General features: G+C 38.4%; 1 protein-coding gene across 7 annotated transcripts in view; it reads right to left on the bottom strand.

Moving 5' to 3' along the window:
• The window catches only part of ZMYM6 (zinc finger MYM-type containing 6), a 43,423-nt gene extending 22,854 nt beyond the window's left edge, over positions 1–20,569 (bottom strand). The window contains exons 1-9 of one of the 7 annotated variants that reach the window (XM_032302257.1): positions 20,373–20,569; positions 19,520–20,029; positions 18,892–19,058; positions 8,668–8,752; positions 7,729–7,978; positions 4,543–4,717; positions 4,253–4,444; positions 848–998; positions 301–416 (exon numbers count right to left, since the gene is read on the bottom strand). In XM_032302257.1, the coding sequence (XP_032158148.1) occupies positions 301–416; positions 848–998; positions 4,253–4,444; positions 4,543–4,717; positions 7,729–7,978; positions 8,668–8,752; positions 18,892–18,984 (1,062 nt within the window). In that variant the 5' untranslated portion in view covers positions 18,985–19,058; positions 19,520–20,029; positions 20,373–20,569. Of the gene's footprint in view, positions 1–300; positions 417–847; positions 999–4,252; positions 4,445–4,542; positions 4,718–7,728; positions 7,979–8,667; positions 8,753–18,891; positions 19,059–19,519; positions 20,283–20,372 lie in introns of those variants that run through there. The other 6 variants (XM_032302258.1, XM_032302259.1, XM_032302254.1 and 3 more) reach the window with 6 other exon arrangements.
• Positions 20,570–22,430: the final 1,861 nt, after the last annotated feature.

Raw genomic sequence — 22,430 nt, 5'->3', positions numbered from 1 at the left:
GAAGGGACATCACAGCACCTACCTGAACCATAACTTAGTATCCATCCTTTTGAAAGGGAGAGAACCAAGGGCAAAAGTGGGAGGGAAGAGTAGTTTAGGTAAGGACCCTGGATAAGGAAGACAGCACTGAGACTCAGCAACTGGCTGAGACATTTTGCAGAAAGGACTTCAGGAACCAGAGTTGAACACAATATTTTTCTAACTTAACCTTTTATAAATACAGACCTTCAACAGTTAACATACTGCCATAGAGCAATGCCTAAGAGAAGCTCAGGGGTAAAATACTACTTTAGATCATACCTGGAAAGCCACCACACAACTGGAGCTGCAGAAGCTGTATATAGTTCCATTGGACATGGCTAGATGATACTGAGGGATTGCTGAGGTTTTACAGCTATGACATGAAACCTGGACACCTTGGTGTAACAAAAAATAAAAACCAATGACTAAGCTACATGATAAACAAATGATCCAAAAGTGTACTAGAAGGATTAAAAAATACTCAGTAATATATAAAACCAAAATAAAGGAACTTTACAATAATCTGTGCTAACTGCAACTAATCACAGTGAAGTCCTACTTACACAAAAATTTGGAACTTACAAGTTGTTTTGTTTTTTTTTTTTTCCTGGTCTTTCTTTTCATACAGAAACTACAAAATAAATAACCTCAATAAAAAAATCAGTTAAAAACTGTTTTCAATTAAAAATGAGTTCTCTGAAACTAAATCTTGAGTCTCAATTTAACCACATAGATAAATTCCGTTTGTAAAAAAATGAAAGAAAAGCAGCTACAATGTTCTTCAATAGTTACTAAATCTATAAATTTATTGAATTTTAAACATTACCTGAAGAAATAACTGTCTTAACTCTGTAAGCAGATAAGCAATTAATAGAGCAGAAAAGTTCAGTTTTTCCTGAGTCATTGGTAGTCTCAATCATTTCAGCTGAGGGCCTCAATGATTTCCCCAAGGCATATGGAGGAGTTTGAGCTGAATTCTATCAAGAAAATAAAATAACATTTAGATACCTAGCACAAACATACAAGTTGTGTAAGAAAAAAGAAACACTACCTACAAAGGCTGCCTTTGGCTGAAATATTTGAACATGACTACGAGACCACTCTAAAGATTTCTCCGAAAGTTGGGATGTGGGAAAAATAAAGTTCTTTCAGACAATGATAAAATGTAAACTAAAGAAAATTAGTAACTACTCATGTATATTAACAATAAAACACATTAAAAGTAATGAATTTGGTATTTGTAATGCACTTTTCTCATTACGAATAATCAATGATGACCATGTAATCCATGAACCAAAGAGTCACCCTCAGCAGATCAAGGACATCAATCTAGAAGATAACCTACGGGGCGCCTGGGTGGCTCAGTGGGTTAAGCCGCTGCCTTCGGCTCAGGTCATGATCCCAGGGTCCTGGGATCGAGTCCCGCATCGGGCTCTCTGCTCAGCAGGGAGCCTGCTTCCCTCTCTTTCTCTCTGCCTGCCTCTCCATCTACTTGTGATTTCTCTCTGTCAAATAAATAAATAAAATCTTAAAAAAAAAAAAATAGAAGATAACCTACGACCTTTAAGGTACTTAACCAATAAGGCTCTTTAGCAAGAGGAAAGAGATGATGTTCAATGTATACTAGAAGATCTTACAGAATTATCTGTTTTTCAAGCTGAGTTCATAAGGAAATCTGCCTGTAACCTTACTTGTTTTAAGAAACAATAATATTGATAGCTAACATTTATATAAATTACCAATATTATTATTTATTCAGTGCTCACCATGAGGTAGGCCCTATACTAAATAACTTAAATACTGTATCATAGAATCCTTTCAACAACAAAGTGAGATACTTTAAGAAATTATATTAACAAAAAGTTAAATTAATTTTAATTCAATTAACAAATAAACAGAAAAATGGAAGACGAAACATTTCATCTCTATCCAAAGTTCCAGACTAACCATTACACCATACTGTCACTGACACAACATAAAATCTTTCAATAAGAAGTTATATAGAGTAGGTATTTATCCCAAAGACACAAATATAGTGATCCAAAGAGGCACCTGCACACCAGTGTTTATAGCAGCAATGTCCACAATAGTCAACCTATGGAAAGCGCCCAGACAGATGTCCATCAACAGATGAATGGATAAAGGGGTGTTTGCGTGTGTGTGTGTGTGTTTGTGTGTACAGCAGACTACTATTCAGCCATCAAAAAAATGAAATCTTGCCATCTGCAATGACGTGGATGCTAAGTGAAATAAGTCAATCAGACAAAGACAATTAAATGATCTCATCTGTATGTGGAATTTAAGAAACAAAATGGTGGATGATACGGGAAGGGAGGGAAAATAAAACAAGACAAAATCAGAGAGGGAAACAAACCATAACAGACTCTTAATCCTAAGAAACAATCTGAGGGTTGGGGCGCCTGGGTGGCTCAGTCATTAAGTGTCTGCCTTTGGCTCAGGTCCTGATCCCAAGGTCCTAGAATCAAGCCCCACATCTGGTTCCCTGCTCAGCGGGAAGCCTATTTCTCCCTCTCCCACTCCATTTGTGCTCCCTCTCTTGCTGTGTCTCTGTCAAATAAATTTTTTAAAAAATCTTAAAAAAAAAAAAAAAAAAGAAACTGAGGGTTGCTGAAGGGGTGGGGGGTAGGGGGATGGGGTAATTGGGTGATGGACATTAAGGAGGGCACATGATGTAATGAGCACTGGATACTATATAAATCAAATAAATTACTGAATTCTACCTCTGAAACTAATAATACACTATATGTTAATTAATTGAATTTAAATAAAAAAAAATAAGTTATATAGGGAATTAAAAAGTAGGAAAATATAATTTGTGAAGTTTCACTACATAATCTTTCTGGTAAAAGAAGAAAATCATTTATGCAGTTGACAGAGTATAATATCAGCAACAAAATAAGGAACGGAATGGATTTTTGCAGGTACCTGGGTGGCTTAGTCAGCTGACCGGCTGCCTTCCGCTCCTGCCATGATCCTGGAGTCCAGGGATCGAGTGCTACATCAGTCTCCCTGCTCAGCCAGGAGTCTGTTTCTCCCTCTGACCCTCCCTTCTCTCCTGCTCTCTCTCACTCCCTCTCTCTCAAATAAATACAATCTTTTTTTTTAAGATTTTTTATTTATTTCACAAAGATCACAAGTAGGCAGAGAGGCAGGCAGAGAGAGAGAGAGGGAAGCAGGCTCCCTGCTGAGCAGAGAGCCCGATTCAGGGGTCGATCCCAGAACCCTGGGATCATGACCTGAGGCGAAGGCAGCCATTCAACTGACTGAACCACCCAGGCATCCCTAGAGATTTCAAATCATTCTGCAATAATTAACACAAATTAATCTACTTAGTAACCAAATGAATCCATTATGCATTACAACAAATAAAAATCAGCTAAAGTAGGGACGCCTGGGTGGCTCAGTCGGCTAAGCCACTGCCTTCAGCTCAGGTCATGATCCCGGGGTCCTGGAATCAAGTCCTGCATCAGGCTCCTCGTCCCGCAGGGAGGTAGCCTGCTTCTCTCTCTGCTTCTGCCTGCCACTCTGCCTGCTTGTGCTCTCTCTCTGACAAATAAATAAAAATCTTAAAAAAAAAAAAATTAGCTAAAGTAGTCTGATAAGGGATGTGCCAAAATAATTACAATTCATTCCAAAACAGATTTTAAAATATATATATATATATATATTTTTTTTTTTTAAGATTTTATTTATTTCAGAGAAAGAGATTACACAAGTTGGGAAGACAGGCCAAGGGAGAGGGAGAAACTGATTCCCTGCTGAGCAGGGAGCCTGATGTACATAGGGCTTGATCCCAGGACCGTAAGATCATGTCCTGAGCTGAAGGCAGATGCTTAACCAAGACACCCAGGAACTCAAAAATTGTATTTTCTAAAAGGAAAAAGATATGCTTAAATTCACTGATTTTATCATCTATAAGTGGTCAGTTTATTTATAATAATATGGGACTTTCTTCACTTATCAATATATCACAAAATATTTCAGATTCTTAGCAAAACACGAAATTCTGTTTGTGAATTCCTGACCATGATCTGGTTCGCCTGTATTATCTCACTACCATAATCACTTACACAACCAGAATCGATCCCACTTTTCTGCAGGGGAACTCATACACCAAGATCAACTGATCTTGTTTGTTTTGCATTTGATCCCTGCAGGGCCACCCCGGAAGGAGCAAGCCTACCTATGTGTGACAGATGGATCTTCATACCTGCTTATATGCTGTGACACTTGTGGAACTAAAAACCTTCTGGGACTGGCACGGGCCAGAGCTACTATAGCAGTAGCTTCCACAGTTCTCGCAACAGTTCATGGTGAGGTTGTTGGCGGAGTGAAATTTTGAAAAACAGGCATCACTACAAAGACCATGCACCACATTTTGATATTTAACTTCAAATCGAATCTAGGAAATAAAAACACATACACATCCAAAATCAGCAAAGCCAATTAAAAATCTTGGGTCTTTGAGTAGAGTCCCAATAAAGGTACAATGTGACTTACATCAGCATTCTTCTGACATATACTGCACTTGGTTGAAATGCTATTGGTATAAATGGTGACAACAGGTTTTTTCTTTAGCTCATAAGAAGAAAGACATGATTGGCTGCAGAAATCTTTGCTAGGAGAGGAATTTTCAAATCGGGTTGTGATCACGTCCTTTGGATTTAAAATGTCTCTAAAAATAAATAACAAAGGCAAAATGAAATGTGTTCTTCATAACTGTAATTTCTTCCTCCCTGTGAGCTAAAATAACTATTTATGAAGGGCAGCTACTGCATAGGAAAAAACAGCTGGCCTAGGATAAGGCTTCTAGAAACCTGAGTTTGATGACTAGTTCTGTTACTTAGCTGAGGGACAATGAGTGAAGTAATTGTTCTCTCAATTTTTCATGCATAACATGGGTTTATGATACCTAATTTATGGATGTGTTAAGGGAAAATTATGTTTAAAATATATCCAGCCAGATGTTCGTGACAAAAACAGTGAGGCTTCCAGCTCCAACCAAGTTTCATCCACTGGAGCCAATGGAAAAAGTGGCCATCCCACAACTCCAAACCACAAAACACTTGTCCTCTTACTAGTCAGCAGCTGCCAAGAGTGGAAACATGAGTGAGACAAGGAATGACATGTTTTGGGATTTTTTAATTGAAATGCAAGATCTGGGAAACAGATGAATTACCAAAGATTAATATAAAAAGTTAGCATGATATATAAAACTTAACTATAAATGAAGAGAGCAAGCAAACAGATAAAAGAGCTATTAAGAGTTTGGTAGCAGAGGACAGATGGAATTAAGAATAAGACAGAAGGAGCACAAATAATTGAGTCGTTCTGTAAAACTCAAGCTATTTTGTAAGAGTTCATGCTGTAATAACCACTGACAGTAAAAACAAAGGCTAAGTATTGCCATTTTTCTGACCAGTGTAAAAAACTAAAGTAAATGGTCATTCATTAGAAGTACTAGGAGAAGCCATAAAGAATACAATGGCAATAATATTTTATACAGTAATGTATATTGAGTAATTAGTATGTACCAGACGCTGTTCTCTTTATTCAAATTATCCAACTTAATTATCAGAAAAATTCTGTGAGTTAAGCATTATTACAATTGCCCCTTGACACATGAGGAGACCAAATCCGAAAGGTTAAATAGTTTGTCAAGATCACACAGCTGGTAAGCAGTGAAGCCAGAATACAAACTCTAGGCAGTCTGATTCCACAGTCCGTGGAGTTAACCATTCCACTATTCTGCCTCCCATCCTATGCCTTATTATACAGAACTGTTCCATGGTAAACTATCAAAGAATAGTAATAACAACAAGGTACTTTAATTTTCTAAAACTCACCTAACCTTAAAAATAGGACAGTGAATCTTGGAAACCAAGTGGATATGCTTACCCAGGGGTGAAGTTATTAATTTTTAAAAGTGATTTTTCTACTAAAAACAAAGCAATAAAGAATGTTATTTAATAATGTAAATCTGCCAGTGGTATAATATACAAATATGTAAACCAATGAGAATGACTTTTTTAATAAAAATCTGTGCATGTAAATATAAATGCATTCTAAATCTTATGCATCCAAATGAAACTTACACCTTAACATTTATCTTAAAAAAAAAATACATCTTCCAAAAACATGGCTTCAATATTTTTCTAATTTCTATTTTATTTATAAGAACCCTAAGAACAACTTTTCAATGTTATAGTCAAATATCATGTTTAAGAGTATGACTCAGTTGAATTTGTCTACGATAGTCAACTGATAAAGGCATCAAACAACTTTTGGCAATTTATAAAAATCATGGTATAAAGATAGATTTGTCACCTAACTTTGTCTAAAAGAATGTTTCATAGGCTCTGAATGCGATGCCCAATCAAGAAATCAAAAAATTTTTTGAGTAAGAGCAGCATTGTGGTAAAATGTGTCTGACAAGAGTAGCTATTTTTAAGAGAATAATATGCATTTGGATGTATAAGTTGGGCTATGTCCTTTAAAATTTAATTCATTTTATTTTGATATTTATATGTTGAAACATAGTATCTAGAAACCGAAAACTAAATTTACCCTTTCAGATCAGTTTGAGAATGTATAGAAGAGTCTGAGGTATTTAAAGGACTTTTTAGAACAAAACTAAATTTGAATATTTATGCAAAATATTTTTAAATTCCTCTTTTAGTTGGAGATTTCCATTTTAACAAGATCTACTTTTAGATATATAAGCCCAACACCCAAGAAGACAAAGAAACTGTCATCTATCTCCAAAGGAAAAAATAGGAGCCTATAAATTCTGTTCATATACATAATAATAATTTTATTATTAAAAATAATAGGATCCCACTTATTAAGCATTTGCTATGTGCTAGGCCCTGGGCTAACACTGTTTCATTAAAATCTGAGGAAGCAGATACTCTTTACTGACAAAGAAACTGAGGCTTAGGAAAGTTAAAAATCCAGACCCAACATCATATAGCTAATAAGGCATTAGAGCCATGATCAAACCAAGATCTTAACTTATTTCACTCTACATTAATGATTACTTACAATACAATGTATTCCAAGAACTACACTAACACAGAAGTAGGCAGAACATGCCAAATTTTTCAAACACGCTAACGTAGAGAAAGAAATTTATGTGGCTTCGTTGCTATTTTTTTCTTTCTCTGCGCCTGTGTGACTGTAAAGCAAAAATAACCTCCAACAAAAACTTACAAGGATATTTTAGATATAAACATATTACTTTTGTAACCATTTAGACTTTACCTTCTAAAGAATTAAATAACTTATATAATATTATAAGACTACTGTTATTTTATTCTATACTTCAATAACTTTCAAGATAATAAATAGTTGTGAATGGTTGTTGTCCACAATTATAGGATACATGAGTGCTCCTACAATTTCCACAATTGGTTTATTTTCCACAGTAAAATTTCAGCTTAAAGAGATAGAAAACTGGTTTAGATGACACTTTTGATACCAAGTCTCTTATCTAACATCACAAAACTTGAGAATTTGCAAATTTCTCAATCAGCTAAATATTTCCATAGAAACATGCTAAAGAGATTTAAAGTAGCAATAGCATTTTTGGTTCTTTTGTTTTGGTAACAATAGCATATTTGAGCTAAACTATATACACACTAAAAAGATATAGAGTAAAGAGGGATGTAATTAAAAATTTTATACTTTGAACAGTTTGTGCAGGTTTTCTTGGGAGGAGGTGGTATGCAGACAGATGAAGAATATCCAGTGATGCATCGCGTGGAGCAAAAGAGCTGAGTAGATCCTGTCTTATGATATGCGGTTTGCCCTTTATGAAGCATTTTTTTACAACCAGAACAAAAAACCTGAATAGCTACGGCTGGAACCAAAGGAAGCGGTATGTTTGGGCCAGTTGATGCAAGAGAAAACTGAAAGCCTGGGGTCAACTGCTGGGCTACAAATACAAAAAAAGGGGGGGGGAACAGTTTTAGTATCGATACAAACAAATACACATTCTCCATTTTCTGATAAATTCTCAGTCTTGAAACCCAATATTAATGAGGCAATAAACACTCTAAAACAGGGGCTTTTCAAACTTTTTTAACCATAACCCATAGTAAGAACTGTATTTCACATTATAACTCAGGACACACATACATCCGTGTGCATGTTTATGTGTGTAAAATTTAGTAATTGAAACAGCAGTTCCATGAAATTATGTTTCCTTACTATATGTATCATACTTTAATATCTTATTCTAGTCCCACTTTTTAATCTCTTCATACATATATATATATAGTTTGAAGCTTTAACTAATCACCACACTACAAACGTGGGGCTCAAACTCATGACTCTGAGATCAAGGGTCACATACTCCACTGACTGAGCAGCCAGGTGTCCCTCTATTCCACTTTTTAAAATGTTAAGACCAGCTGCCCAGTAGCTTGTGATCTCTGTTGAGTAAATAAATAAAATCTTAAAAAAAAAAAAAAAAAAGTACTGCTTTATCTTAAGGAAAAAAGGACTTACAAAAGGAGGCATTTTCCTTCAATTCTACTAGTTAGAACATAACAATATATATTATATAACAATATTAATCATAATATTAATCATAATTTTAACTTATACAATTCTATTTCTTACCAAGAGGACTATCACCAACAGAAAACACAGCACTGATTTTCAGTTCACTTTCTTGAGTTTTTGGCTTTGGGGCATGTCCATACTCCTTAAAGAAAAAAAAAAAGAGAAAGAAATGAATACAGTCTCTAAATAAACTAGAAATTCAAGCAAAGAATTAAACTGTCATAACTCTTCTATATTCTAATCATAATCACATTCACAAATATCTCAAAAGTCAAAATTTACAAGTTATAGATTAGATTTAATCCTCACAAAAAGGACCTTTCAGAACTAGAAAATCTTTCATGACAGTTGTAACCATTTTTCAAATGTAATCTCATATACAGGAGGCATACACAGCTCTTTCAATGTTGAACACTACCCTTTTTTTAAACTGTGTTTATAAGGGAGCAATAAATAAAATTAAATCTGAATGATTCAGAGAGTGGATCCAATTAGTAATTTTAGCCAACAGACTTACAAACTGTCATATCTGTTAATGGCAGAAAAGACACAAGAGTTTCAATGCAATCTGTTCATTATACATAAAATCATCACAGGCTAAATCAGATTTATCCTAATCATACATTCTTTAAAATGCTTTAAGATAAAATATAGTCATAAAACAAAATTTTAAAAATACATATATCTATTTTGAAAAATACTGTTCTTTATTCTAAGATCACAACCATCCTACATTTTTTTTTGGTGTTAAATATATATTTCAAAATAAAAAGTTAAAGAAATAGTTTTCTGAAACAATGGTGATATAAACAGTAGTTGTATTTTTTTCTTAAAGATTTATTCGTTTATTTGACAAGACAGAGATCACAAGTAAGCAGAAAGGCAGGCAGAGAGAGGGGGAGAAGCAGGCTCCCGCTGAGCAGAGAGCCTGATGCGGGGCTCAATCCCAGGACTCTGGGATCATGACCTGAGCCAAAGGCAGAGGCTTTAACCCACTGAGCCACCCAGGTGCCCCAGTAGTTGTATTTTTAATATCTCTATATTTTGCAAAATAAATGACTGATAGGTCAGCTCCCAAAGTTACTTTAGAAATTGCATTGGACTAATACATGCCAAAGACTAAGTACAGCTGCATTAATTTACCACTTGCCATAGTATACATTATGGCACCAAATGAGCTGCTGCCAATCAGGCAGGAACTATAATATGGTATCTTCTTTATAGATGAAGAAAGCGAAGCTTAGAGGTAGATGGTTCAACAATTTGTCCAAGGTCACAGACACATTAAGTACACAGAAGGGAATCAAATCTAGGTCTCTCAGTTCCAAAACCCATGCTATCTCCCTCATAGATGTATAAATACAATATAAAAAAAAAAAAATAGGGGCGCCTGGGTGGCTCAGTGGGTTAAAACCTCAGCCTTCGGCTCGGGTCATGATCCCAGGGTCCTGGGATCGAGCCCCGCATCAGGCTCTCTGCTCAGCAGGGAACCTGCTTCCTCCTCTCTCTCTGCCTGCCTCTCTGCCTACTTGTGATCTCTGTCAAATAAATAAATAAAATCTTTAAAAAAAAAAAAAGCGGGGGGGGGGGGGGTGCCTGGGTGGCTCAGTGGGTTAAAGCCTCTGCCCTCAGCTCAGGTCATGATCTCAGGGTCCTGGGATCGAGCCCCACATCGGGCTATCTGCTCAGCAAGGAGCCTGCTTCCTCCTCTCTCTGTGCCTGCCTCTCTGCCTGCTTGTCATCTCTCTCTCTCTCTCTCTCTCTCTCTCTGTGTCAAATAAATAAATAAATAATCTTTTTAAAAAAATTACTATAGGGGCGCCTGGGTGGCGCTGTTGGTTAAGCATCCAACTCTTGATTTCAACTCAGGTCCTGATCTCAGGGTCATAAGATCAAGTCCTGCATTGAGCTTGCACTAAGCAGACAGTCTGCTCAGGACTCACTCTCCCTTTCCACCTGCCCCTCTCCTCACTCCCCACCTCTCACATGTACTCCCTCTCTTTCTCTCTTTCTCTCTCATAAATAAATATTTAAAAATTACTATAATGGGAATGCCTGGGTGGCTCAGTTGGTTAAGCATCTGCCTTTGGCTCAGGTCATGATCCCAGGATCCTGGGATAGAGTCCCGCAATGGGCTCCTTGCTCAGGAGGTAACCTGCTTCTCCTTCTGCCTGCCACTCCCCCTGCTTGTGCTCTTTCTCTGACAAATAAAATCTTTTGAAAAATTAAATTAAATTTTTAAAAATTACTACAACGAATTCAAACCCCAGACCCCACAGAAAAAGAAATTCTCCTGCTATAGTCACCCATTTCCTTTCACTCATTGCACCTATCACAATACATCATCTCCTATTTATTTGAGTGATAATTTACTATGTCTAATACCCTTTCTCTTTCCTCCATACACACAAAAGGACCATGCCCATTAAGGACAGGGACCACATCTGTTTTCCCACCTTGGCACAATCAACATAACCTAACAAGAAGGCTATGGGTTCTGACAGCAGGCAGAAACAGATGTGATCTTAATCTCTTCCAGTTTCAATTTCCTTATCTATAAAATATATTATCTAATCCATATTGCCATTAGGAGGGATAAATGATTTACTACAAATGCAGTTTATAGCATTATGCCTTTCAGATATACCAAAAAGTAAGCATAACTTACACACAAAAATTCTAGCTTTTATTATTTTCATAATTATGGCATTAAATAAATATTCATTGAATGAATGAATCCAAGTGGATGTTCTTAAACATTATACTTAAATAACAATATTTATTGGCACTTGCAAAAAGAAGTTAAAAGTAATCTAGATACACCCTCCTTTAATTTACCAGAAAGAATCAATATAAAACTACTTTGCCTTATCATCAACTCAACCTCTAATATTTTTCTAACATGCCTGTTAAATGTCCCTTTTGATTTACAAAGTAACTGTTCCAAACCTTCACCACTAATAAATCAACCCTATAAATTTCCTGCTCCCTGATATTTCAACTGTACCAAGAAAAAAAAGAAACAACTAAGAACTCCCTTAACACCCTGATTCCCCCCTCCACCATGCCTATAAATTGATCAACAAACTCTCCTCCCATGTTACAGGAAAAAGCAATCTTCTTAACCATAACTAAAAACAGTACTTGTCAGGGGGCCTGGGTGGCTCAGTGGGTTAAGCCTCTGCCTTCGGCTCAGGCCATGATCCCAGGGTGCTGGGATCGAGCCCCGCATCGGGCTCTCTGCTCAGTGGGGAGCCTGCTTCTCCCTCTCTCTGCCTGCCTCTCTGCCTACTTGTGATATGTCTGTCAAGTAAATAAATAAAATCTTAAAAAAAAAAAACAATACTTGCATTTGGGATCCCTCTGCCTCTCCCCTCTTTCAGCACTCCATATCACCGACATGTATCTTCCGCCCCTCACCACCTCCATATTGGTTTTTTCTCTTAGTTTATGAGAAATTTATTTCCTAAGGAACGACTGCCCTCTTCTCTGCCCTTCCAACCAGCCAGAGAAAAAGAAAAGAAAAATTAAAAAAATTATTTCCCTTCTTCCTTACTTTGATTACCTCCTGAACCCAATGCTGTCAGGCTACTGTTTCAACTGAAACTGGTGTTTTGTTTTGTTTTGTTTTGTATTTATATATTTAAGTAATCTCCACTCCCAACATGGGGCTCAAACTCACGACCCTAAGACCAACAGTGGCATGCTCTTCCAACTGAGCCAGCCAGGCAGCCCCAACTGAAACTGTTTTAAGATTAAGCAATCACCTTGCAGTTGCTTAACCCAATAAACATTTTTTTTAGGTTTTATCTTACATGGCTTCTCAGATATATCTGACACTGCCAATGATTCTGTTTCATTGTCTTCTGGTTCTGTTACTTCAATTCATTACTATGTCTTACTATCCTTCATTGATCTTATATACAGCCCTCAAGTCAATGGTTCCCAAATTCAGTGGCATCAAAAGCCCCTAAAGGTCTTGTTAAGACATAGATTCTTGGGCACCTGGGTGGCTCAGTCAGTTAAGCATCTGCCTTCAGCTCAGGTCATGATCCTAGAGTCCTGGGCCCACATGGCTCCTTGCTCACCAGGGAGTCTGCTTCTCCCTCTACCCCTCCCTCCTGCTTGTGATCTCATTCTCCCTCAAGTGCTCTCTCTCTCTCTCTCTCTCTCTCAGATAAAATCTTTAAAAACAAACAAACAAAAAAAAAAGTTAACAGACTGTTGGGCTTCCACTCCAGAGTTTCTAGCTCAGGAGGTCTGCAGCAGGGTCCAAAAATATAAATTTTTCACAAGTTTCCAGGTAATGCTGAGGCTGCTGATTGGAGGGGACTACTATGAAGCCCCTCTGAAGTCCTAAATTAATCCATTTTCTAATTTTCTATCTGGAGCTCTTCTCTCCTCAACTTTTGTTCCCTGAAAGATCTCATCCACATTCATAACTTCAACTATCACCTATATAGGACTACCAGATTTAGCAAATAAAAATATAAAAGCCTAGTCAAATTTGAATTTCAGATTAACAACAAATACTTTTTTAGTAAAGTATGTACCAAGTATTGCATACAACATACTTATATTAAAAAATAAACACTGTGGGGCGCCTGGGTGGCTTAGCGGGTTAAAGCCTCTGCCTTTGGCTCGGGTCATGGTCCCAGTGTCCTGGGATTAAGCCCCACATCGAGCTCTCTGCTCCACGGGGAGCCTGCTTCCTCCTCTCTCTACCTGCCTCTCTGCCTACTTGTGATCTGTCAAATAAATAAATAAAATCTTAAAAAATAATAATAGTAATCACTGTTGGGGTGCCTGGGTGGTGCAAATGGTTAGGCCTTCCTGAGTCCTGCTTTCTGCTCAGGCTGTGATCTTAGGGTTGTGAGATCAAGCCCATGATGGGACTCTGAGCTCAGTGTGGAATCCGCTTGGGACTCTCTCTCCCTCTCCCTCTGCCCCTCCCGCAAGCTCACATTTTTTTCTCTTTCTCTCTCAAATAAATAAATAAATCTTTAAAAAAAAAAATCACAGTAACCTAATAGTCAAATTTACCTAGGCATTCTGTATTTTATCTGACAACACTACACCTACAGGGAAATAACTTTCAAATCTCTAAATGCCATATCCATGTATGCAGATGCCTCCCAGTGCAAGTTACCAGTTGAATGTCCCACTAGCCTCTTAAACAGATCCCAAACTGGACTTATTATTTCCCCCCAAATCCCGTTCCTTGCCCCTCAGTAAACAGTATCACCAAAAATTCAACTTACTGAGGACAGAAACTTCTAAGTATTCTAGGGACTCCTCCTTGACCCACATACCTCATATGCTATCTTTAAGTTTGATCAACTCTACCTAAATATCTTAAATCTATTCTCTTTTCTTTTCTTCTTTGTTGTTGAAATACTCAACCACTAGACATACCACATTCTCTCACCTCTCTGTGACTTGGCACATACTATCTTCTCTGCCTGAAAACATCAACTGTCACGATTCAAGTGTTGCCTTGAAGCCTTCTGTTCCTCAGATTCAATAAACTCAAGGGCTCCTTCCCATAAGATTCCCAATACGTCTTACTCAATTTGCTGTTACAATATTTACATAATACTGTGACTTTGTATCTGTACAGAGGAGGCACAAAGCAACAGAAAGAATACAAGTTTGAAGCCAGTTCCTATTCCAACTCTGTTGCTGCCTTTGAATTTGGTAAATTACTAACCTTTCTTTTCCTCAATTCCCTCATTTTTTTCAGTTCCCTCATTTGTAAAATGGAATAAAGAAACATCCCTCCTATGGTTATAGAATTTAAATGAGAAGGCACAAGACATGACTAGCATAGCTTTTGGTGAGGTGCACTCAATAAATAATTACCTCTTATTCCCACAACTCCCCCTTAACAGTATCAATTCCCTTGACATTAGAAGTCCTGTCCTTTCATCTTTGTAGCTCTTCTGTAGACAAAATAACTAACACAACTTAGCCTGCAGTATCCTGGGGAAGGTTTTGGGATCTTGAACCAGACTGCTTGGGTTCAACCATGTACTAGTTGTGTGACCTTTAACAAGTTACTCTCCGTGTCTCAGCATCTTCATGGGTAAAGCAGGAAGAGTAATAGTATCTAACTCCTAGGGCCGTGGCATCAAATGGATTAATATAGGTAAACTACTTACAACAATGTTGAACAAGTGCTATGAAATTTACAGTAAGCAGGAATTAAAAACTCAAGGAATGAATGACAGCTCAACTGTAACTTGAGTATCCAGAACAGACTCTTAGTAGAGGTATTCCCCACTTGTCAAAAGTTCATGTAGCGCCACTTCACTTTCACAAAAGACACTAGTACCTGCTTTTGCTAACCAAAAGAAATCTGAAGATTTCTCCTTTTATGAGAAAGGGCAAAAAGCAAAAACAGCCTTCAGCTTTGTTTTGCAGCAAGCAGTTACAGAGGCAGTGTGCATCCCAAGAAGCAAGAAGCGAGAGCAGCACCACCAAGCTCCTTTCCCAGAAGCACACTCAGCCCCTCAGCATCTACCATCTCAGCTGCTACAGCTCTGACTATGTGAGCATCAGTGCTTTATCTTGGTTTATTTTGTGTATCTGTTAGTATCACAAAGGTATCACAAAGTTATCACAAAGGCTTAATCTAGTAATGCTCAAAATTTTTGACATAAAAATTAGTGGTAATCACTTCATTTTACACCATTTCATTAAACAGTTTTTACTTCTTGCTTCCCATTTTCCAAAATTCAAATGCAACTTGGAAAACATCATACACTATTTGTTTAATTGGCTTTTCTATCATAGCCTGCCCTCTCAGTTATGAAAAAAATTATAGCCTATTCACCTTGAGTAGCATTAATACAAACCAAAGAGAAGAGAGTTAGCCCTATCTATTTAAATTTAAAATGTGAGCCATTGGGATGCCTAGGTGGCTCCTTGGTTAAGTGTCTGCCTTCCGCTCTGGTCATGATCCCAGAGTCCTGGGATCAAGTCCTGCACTGGGCTCCTTGCTTAGTGGGAAGCCTGCTTCTCCCTCTGCCTGCTGTTCCCCAACTTGTGTGTGCTCTCTCGGACAAAGAAATAGATAAAATCTAAAAAAAAATAATAACAATAATAAAATAAATAAAATGTAAGCTGTTGGGGCACTTGGGTGGCTCAGGTGGTTAAGCGTCCAACTCTTGATTTTAGCTCAGGTCATGATCTCAGGGTCTTGGCTCTGCACTCAGCAAGGAGTCCACTTGTCGCTCTCCCTCAGCTCTTTCCCCCAACCCAGCTCACTCACCCACTCTCTCTCAAATAAATTAATTAATTAAACCTTAAAAGAAATAAAACCTAAGCTGTAGAGGGATTTTCATTATCACAATTTTGATATTCAGAAAGAACATTCAACTCATAACACAGTATTTGTTAAATTTCTATATTAGAGACAAGGCATCATGAAAAAAAAACTTGGATCTAGAATTTTTAAAAACTGGTTTTGTATCCCAACTTTGCCATAGGACTCTGGTGAAGTCCCTTGTCCCTCAGGCCCAGTTTCCTCATCTGTGAAACACAGGTTCTTTTATTTCCATTATTGAGCTTATACCTTCAGCTAGTCATTGCACTAAAAATTGAGGATTCCAGACTCTGTTTGAAAACAAAATTCAGGGGAGCCTGGGTGGCTCAGTGGGTTAAAGCCTCTGCTTTCGGCTCAGGTCATGATCTCAGGGTCCTGGGATCGAGCCCTGCATCGGGCTCTCTGCTCAGCAGGGAGCCTGCTTCCTCCTCTCTCTCTCTGCCTGCCTCTCTGCCTATTTGTGATCTCTGTCTGTCAAATAAATAAATAAAATCTTTAAAAAAAAAAAAAAGAAAGAAAACAAAATTCACTGATCTGCAGATGCCACAGCAAAAGTGAAAGCAATATACAATAGAAAAAAAGAGAATGATTAATTCTACCTAGGTGACCAACTGTTACACTGTACCTCAAAGAGGAGAAAAATTTTTATCAAGTTACCTAGTTTAGAACACCACAAGCAGAAGAAATGGCATGTGCAAAGGCAAGAAAACAAAACTCAACAGAATATGACTTCAAGCAAATTGCAGATAGTTTGCAGGTAAATAGATTTGAAAAGGTAGAAAGGATGACCAATGACACTGAAGATAAAAACACCAAAACATGGATAGTTTGGATGTTACACTAAAAAGTTCATGCTTTATCACACATGAGGAGACCAGGTCTTTAAAGGGAGAGATGTCATCAGATCTGTAGAGCTACAGCAGCATCATTACACTGTGTTTTGCTGGGGACTGTGACTGAAGGAAAAAGGATGAGTAGGAAATTGTTATAAAAAATTCAAATGAGAAAAAATGAAATAGGGATGAAAAGACAGAGACAGTAAATACTTCAGAGGTAGAATCCACAAAACTTGACAAACAAATGGTTACTTCTGGAAGAAGAAGTAGTATTTACCATGTGGGGGCAAAATAAATATCATGGATGCCATCAGCCCCCACCCCACATCCTGTAGACCCTACCTCAGATGCTTCTTAGCACAGCACTCTAGGAAGACAAAGAGTTGACGAACGAGACAAAACCTATTTGGCATCCCTGTCCTGGACTAATACTACCTTTGAGATGGTATGAGAAATAAAATATTACCATTATTATTTATTATTTTGTTATTATATTATTTATATTTTTAGTATTATTAGTTTGCTTATGCAGTAACTCAAGAGTATCAAGCAAAAGAATTGTGCAAGAATGACCTGGATGGAACTAGAGGGTATTATGCTAAGTGAAATAAGTCAATCAGAGAAAGACAACTATCATATGATCTCTCTGATATGACAAATTTGAGATGCAGGGCAGGGGATAGGGAGGGAAAAAATGAAACAAGATGGGACCCGGGAGGGAGATAAACCACAGGAAACAAACTGAGGGTTGCTGGAGTATGAAAGAGGAGGGATTGAGGGTGGCTGGGTTATGACATTGGGAAGGGTATGTTCAATGGTAAGTGCTGTGAATTGTGAAGACTGATGATTCACAGAACTGTACCACTGGAGCAAATAATACATTATATGTTAATTTAAAAAAAAAGAACTGTGCAAGAAAAAAAAATCATTCTTTGCCAAAACAACTAACCACGTCTCTATTGTGATCGCCACGTATTTCTAATCTGGGTTCCTAAGGGTACCTAGATGATCTCTCTGAACACGTTTATCTTACCCTCCCACTTAAAATCCTGCCATCTCCTCCCATTGCTCTCTTCCCACTGAGTCTTCCCATAAAGACCAAAATTCATAACATGGTCCTAAAGTCCTGCATAATCTGGCCTCAAACTACCTACAGAGCCTCATCCTAGAAGCAGGATAACAGGCTGGATTTGAATCTAGTCTGCCATTTATGAGCTATGATCCCTGGTAAACTGCTTGACTTCTTTGTACTTTGGTTTTCTCATCTGTAAAATGGGGATAATGATATGGTTGTGAGAATGGTGCCTGGAATAATCTAAGCACATATAAATATCAATAAGTTAATATTTATAATATCACAAATTATTATGATATAATATATACATGTTTACATATAAACACTATCTATTAGTGTTGTTATTATGATCGACATTACCATCATTGCTATTTTCATACCTTTTCTGTTCCAGGCTCACTGGTCTTGCAGTTCTTCAAAACAACCACCCACCTTTCCAACTCAGGACTTTCCTATATGCAGATACCTCTGTCTGGAATGCTCTCCATGTCTTTGCCCAATCAATTCATTCTTCATAATTCAGCTTAAAGATCCTTCCCTCGGGGAAGCCTTCCCTACCCAGCCTCTGGCCCCAACCAAAACTAGATCAGATTCCCCATTTTAGGCTTTTCTTGCATAGCATTTTTCATAGTTTGCAATTATAAATATATTATTTTATCAATTACTTGTGTAATATCTATCTTCCCTACTAATCTATAAGCTCAGTGAGGGGAGGGACTAAACTGACTTCTCAATCCCCTGGCATAGAATAGAACACAAATACTTACAGAATGAAAGGAAACTACTGTCAGATCCAAGAGAATTTTAAAAAAAAAGTTACCAAGTATAGAAAACGATAATACATTTTACTTTCTTTTTACAAGAAAAAATATACGCTTACCAAGATCTTTTCTCATTTAAAGAGGAGAAAAACTGATTTACTCATCTAATGGGGAAAAAATTGGGGTTGTTTTAACATACAAGCCAGAAACTGCCTAACTAAAAATCTGTTCACCAGTTAGAAAAGAATAAAAAAAAAAATTTTAATAAAATGAAATGCTTACTTGAGCATTGTCAGGTTCTTCTTTAATTTTGTCCAGAAGCCCCTGCTGTGGTGCCATTGCTTTGCCACATTCACCATCCAAAGGTTCTTTCATTCTAATTTTTTATGTAAAGGAATTCCCCCGTAAAAAACTAACAGATTTCTTCTTGATAAAGGATAGCTGGACTCCTAAAATACAACATAAAGGATTGGTACTCAGGTTTATTCCTTTTCTTTTCTCCTTCATGTTTATCTATATTAAAAGCTCTGTATTGAGCACAGGCTTCAGAGCCTTTGAAAATCAACTCTTCTGGGACCATGACTATTCCCCCTCTTACTGCCTTCTGCTCTTCTAAGTTATCTTCACGTAAGAAAAGTCTTCTGGGGCCACCCAGGAGGATCAGTTAAGCACCCGACTCTTGACTTCGCTCAGGTCATGATCTCAGGGTCCTGGGATAGAACCCCACTCCGACTCCAAGGGCTCAGAGCTTCGTGTGGAGCCTGCCCAAGAGTCTCTCCCTCTTTTCCTCTGCCCCTCCCCCTCCCTCTCCCTCTCTAAAAATAAATAAATAGGAAAAGTCTTCTGGAAAAAGATCCCCCCTAATAACTTTAAAGACAAACACTTTGGCTTCTCAAATGTGGAAACTTACACGGGGAATCAGACCAGCTGGCCAAGATGTGGGAAGAAGTTACCAAGCACTAAGGGGAAAGAACTCAGAAGTACAATTCCTGACTCCCGGAGAATTAGTACTTGGAAGCCCACCTCAGCTTTAATTTCCCAAAGTGGGGCACACCAAGCTCCATACCTCCACCTCTAACTCAGCCTTTACTGGAAGCCTCCATAAGGGCCCCATTTCTCGGCCTAACGATAAATGAGAGCTCCAGATGCCACCATCAGTGAACAAAAGCCACGCCCTTGTTTAAAGTGGACCACCTGCACCTTCCGGGGTCTCCCTGGGGTCCATGCCCACGAATAAGCCCCTCTGAGCTCTGCTTCTCAATCGCTTCCCTGTAAACAAGAAACTCTATTCGCTATCCAGCAGATTTCCCTTCCCCTAAGAGTAAACGTACTAAACCTGAGGCAAAAAGGAAGCTCCCCCAAAGTTGTCCTTATCCAAATAGTCAAGCCAGGCATGGAAATGGGCAACTGGTGGAAAAGCCTGTGGGGAAGAAGAGATGAGAACTTCTGACCACTTGCCACAGTTACAACAATCTACGGGTGCTCATCCCTCCTTCGTGTATGGTATCGCTGCGAACGTCTCGTCCCCACCAATAACCCCCGCGCCCGTCACCGAGTACGAACGGGGCAACGTTGTATCCGATGGAGAGAACGCGACCCGCAAATCCCTATCACCACGTCCCTGCGGCGAAATCCGCACGGCGTAGCCGCGCAGCCCTCCCGGCGCCGCCCCCGCCCGGTGCCCGCCTCGTCACGTGGCGCGCCCGCCGCCCCGCCCCGCCTCGCCTCGCGCAGCCCCTGCAGCCGCCACCGGCCATTGTCACCTGCGGTCGCCTCCCTGCTCCCGGGTGTGCGCCGGGTGGGTAAAGAGGATTAGGACCCAAGGCTCCCCGCGCCGGGACGAGGTTTATTTTCTCTTATTGGAATTCTTCCGCCTGAACCATCGCAACGCAACACTCGGCCAACCGCGCGTGCGCAGTCCTGGTCTCCGCCCCTTCTTTTCCCGTCATGCTCTGGACCTGAGCTGAGTGGATCTTCCCAGGATTCCGTTTTCCTCAAGTTATGGTTGACTTCTTAAAGAGACCAAGACCCAAGGGTGAAAAGGTAAAAAAAAAAAAAAAAAAAAAGAAAAAGAAAAAAAGGATTTGGGGCAGAAAGTTGGGGGCATTAGCACTATAAATAGTCTGCATTATTCTTTAATTTCCATTTCCAGAAAAACCACTAAGGAACATAGGAATAAGTAATGGCTGACATTTATTAAGCCAGGGGCTTGCTAAACACTTGGCGTGCATCATTCCACTAAATCCTCAGCACAACCCCAAGGGGTACAGTTTTCATCTCAGAGATGTAAATGAATAGATTAATTAACTTGCTCAAAGCCAAGATTCAATATTTTTCATTCAGAATTGTTTTTTGATTTGTGACTGCTGTGTAATATTCCATTTTATGAATATGCTACAATTTATCTATTATTGTTGTACATTTGTGATATTTCCAGGTTTGGGCTATTAGGCATAATGCTGCTGTGAACTTTCCCGTCTTTTGCTGCACATATGCTAGGTTTATACACAGCAATGAATGTGCTTCCTAGGTATATCTAAAACTTACGTGGATAACGTCAAGAAATTTTAGAAAGTGGCTTTTCAGTGGCACTCCCACCAGCCATCTATGAGAGATCCAATTGCCCCATATCCTTGCCAATAACTGCCACTGTACATCTTTTTAATCTTAACCATTCTGGTGGGCGTATAGTGGTATCTCATTATGGGTTTTGTTTGTTTGGTTTTGGCTTTTTAAGATTTTATTTTATTTTTTTAAGATTTTATTTATTTATTTGAGAGAAAGACTGAGAGAGAGCATGAGAGGGGAGAAGGTCAGAGGGAGAAGCAGACTCCTGGTGGAGCTGGCAGCCGGATGTAGGACTCAATCCCAGGACTCCGGGATCATGACCCGAGCTGAAGGCAGTTGCCCAACCAACTGAGCCACCCAGGTGCCCCTAAGATTTTATTTTAAAGTAATCTATACAACCAAAATGGGGCCCAAACTCACCACCCAGAGATCAAGAGTCTCTCTTTACACCAACTAAGCCAGCCAGGTACCCCCTCATTGTGGTTTTAATTTGCATTTCCCAAATTTCTGATGAGATTGAGCCGTTTTTATGTTTGGATACCTGGATATGCTTTTATGAAGTGCCTGTTCAAGTCTCTTACCCATCTTTGTATGTGTTGTCTGCCATTTTATTATGGACATATATTCTAGGTATGAGTCCTTAGTTGAATATATGTATTGTAAATATGTTCTCCCACTCAGTGGCCAGCATTTCCACTTTATTATAGGTGTCTTTAACAAACATAAAAGAACTTTATGCTTAGTGCTTCTTGTGTCCTGTGAAGAAATGCTTTCCTACCAAAGATCTTAATTAATTTCTGGGATTGTAATTACTTTGTCTTTCTCATTTCTGCAATCCACTCGAAGTGGGGATTTGTGTATGGTGTGAGGTAAGTCAGGTTTCATTTTTCACATGTGAATGTTAAATTGATTAAGTATTATTTTTGAAAGTTTGTCCTTTCCCCTATTGTTCCATATTGTCACCTATGCATAAATAAGTTGTCTATAAATGTGTGGATTTACTTCAGGACTATATAATCTATTTATTTTATCTCTCTTTGTGGTAATATCACACTGTCTTAATTTCTGTAAGCATTATAATAAATCTTGGTATCTGGTAGAAATAAGTCGTCCTTCCCATTATGTCCTTCAAGATTGTCTTGGATCTTCTTGGTCCTTTGAATATTCATATAAATTTTATTTTTTTTAAAGATTGTATTTATTTATTTGACAGAGATCACAAGTAGGCAAAGAGCCAGACAGAGAGAGAGAGG

This window comes from Mustela erminea, chromosome 10 (genome assembly GCF_009829155.1).
Source record: "Mustela erminea isolate mMusErm1 chromosome 10, mMusErm1.Pri, whole genome shotgun sequence".
Lineage (NCBI taxonomy): Eukaryota > Metazoa > Chordata > Mammalia > Carnivora > Mustelidae > Mustela > Mustela erminea.
The sequence above is the reverse complement of the archived record's forward strand: the minus strand, read 5'-3'. Positions and strand labels throughout refer to the sequence as shown.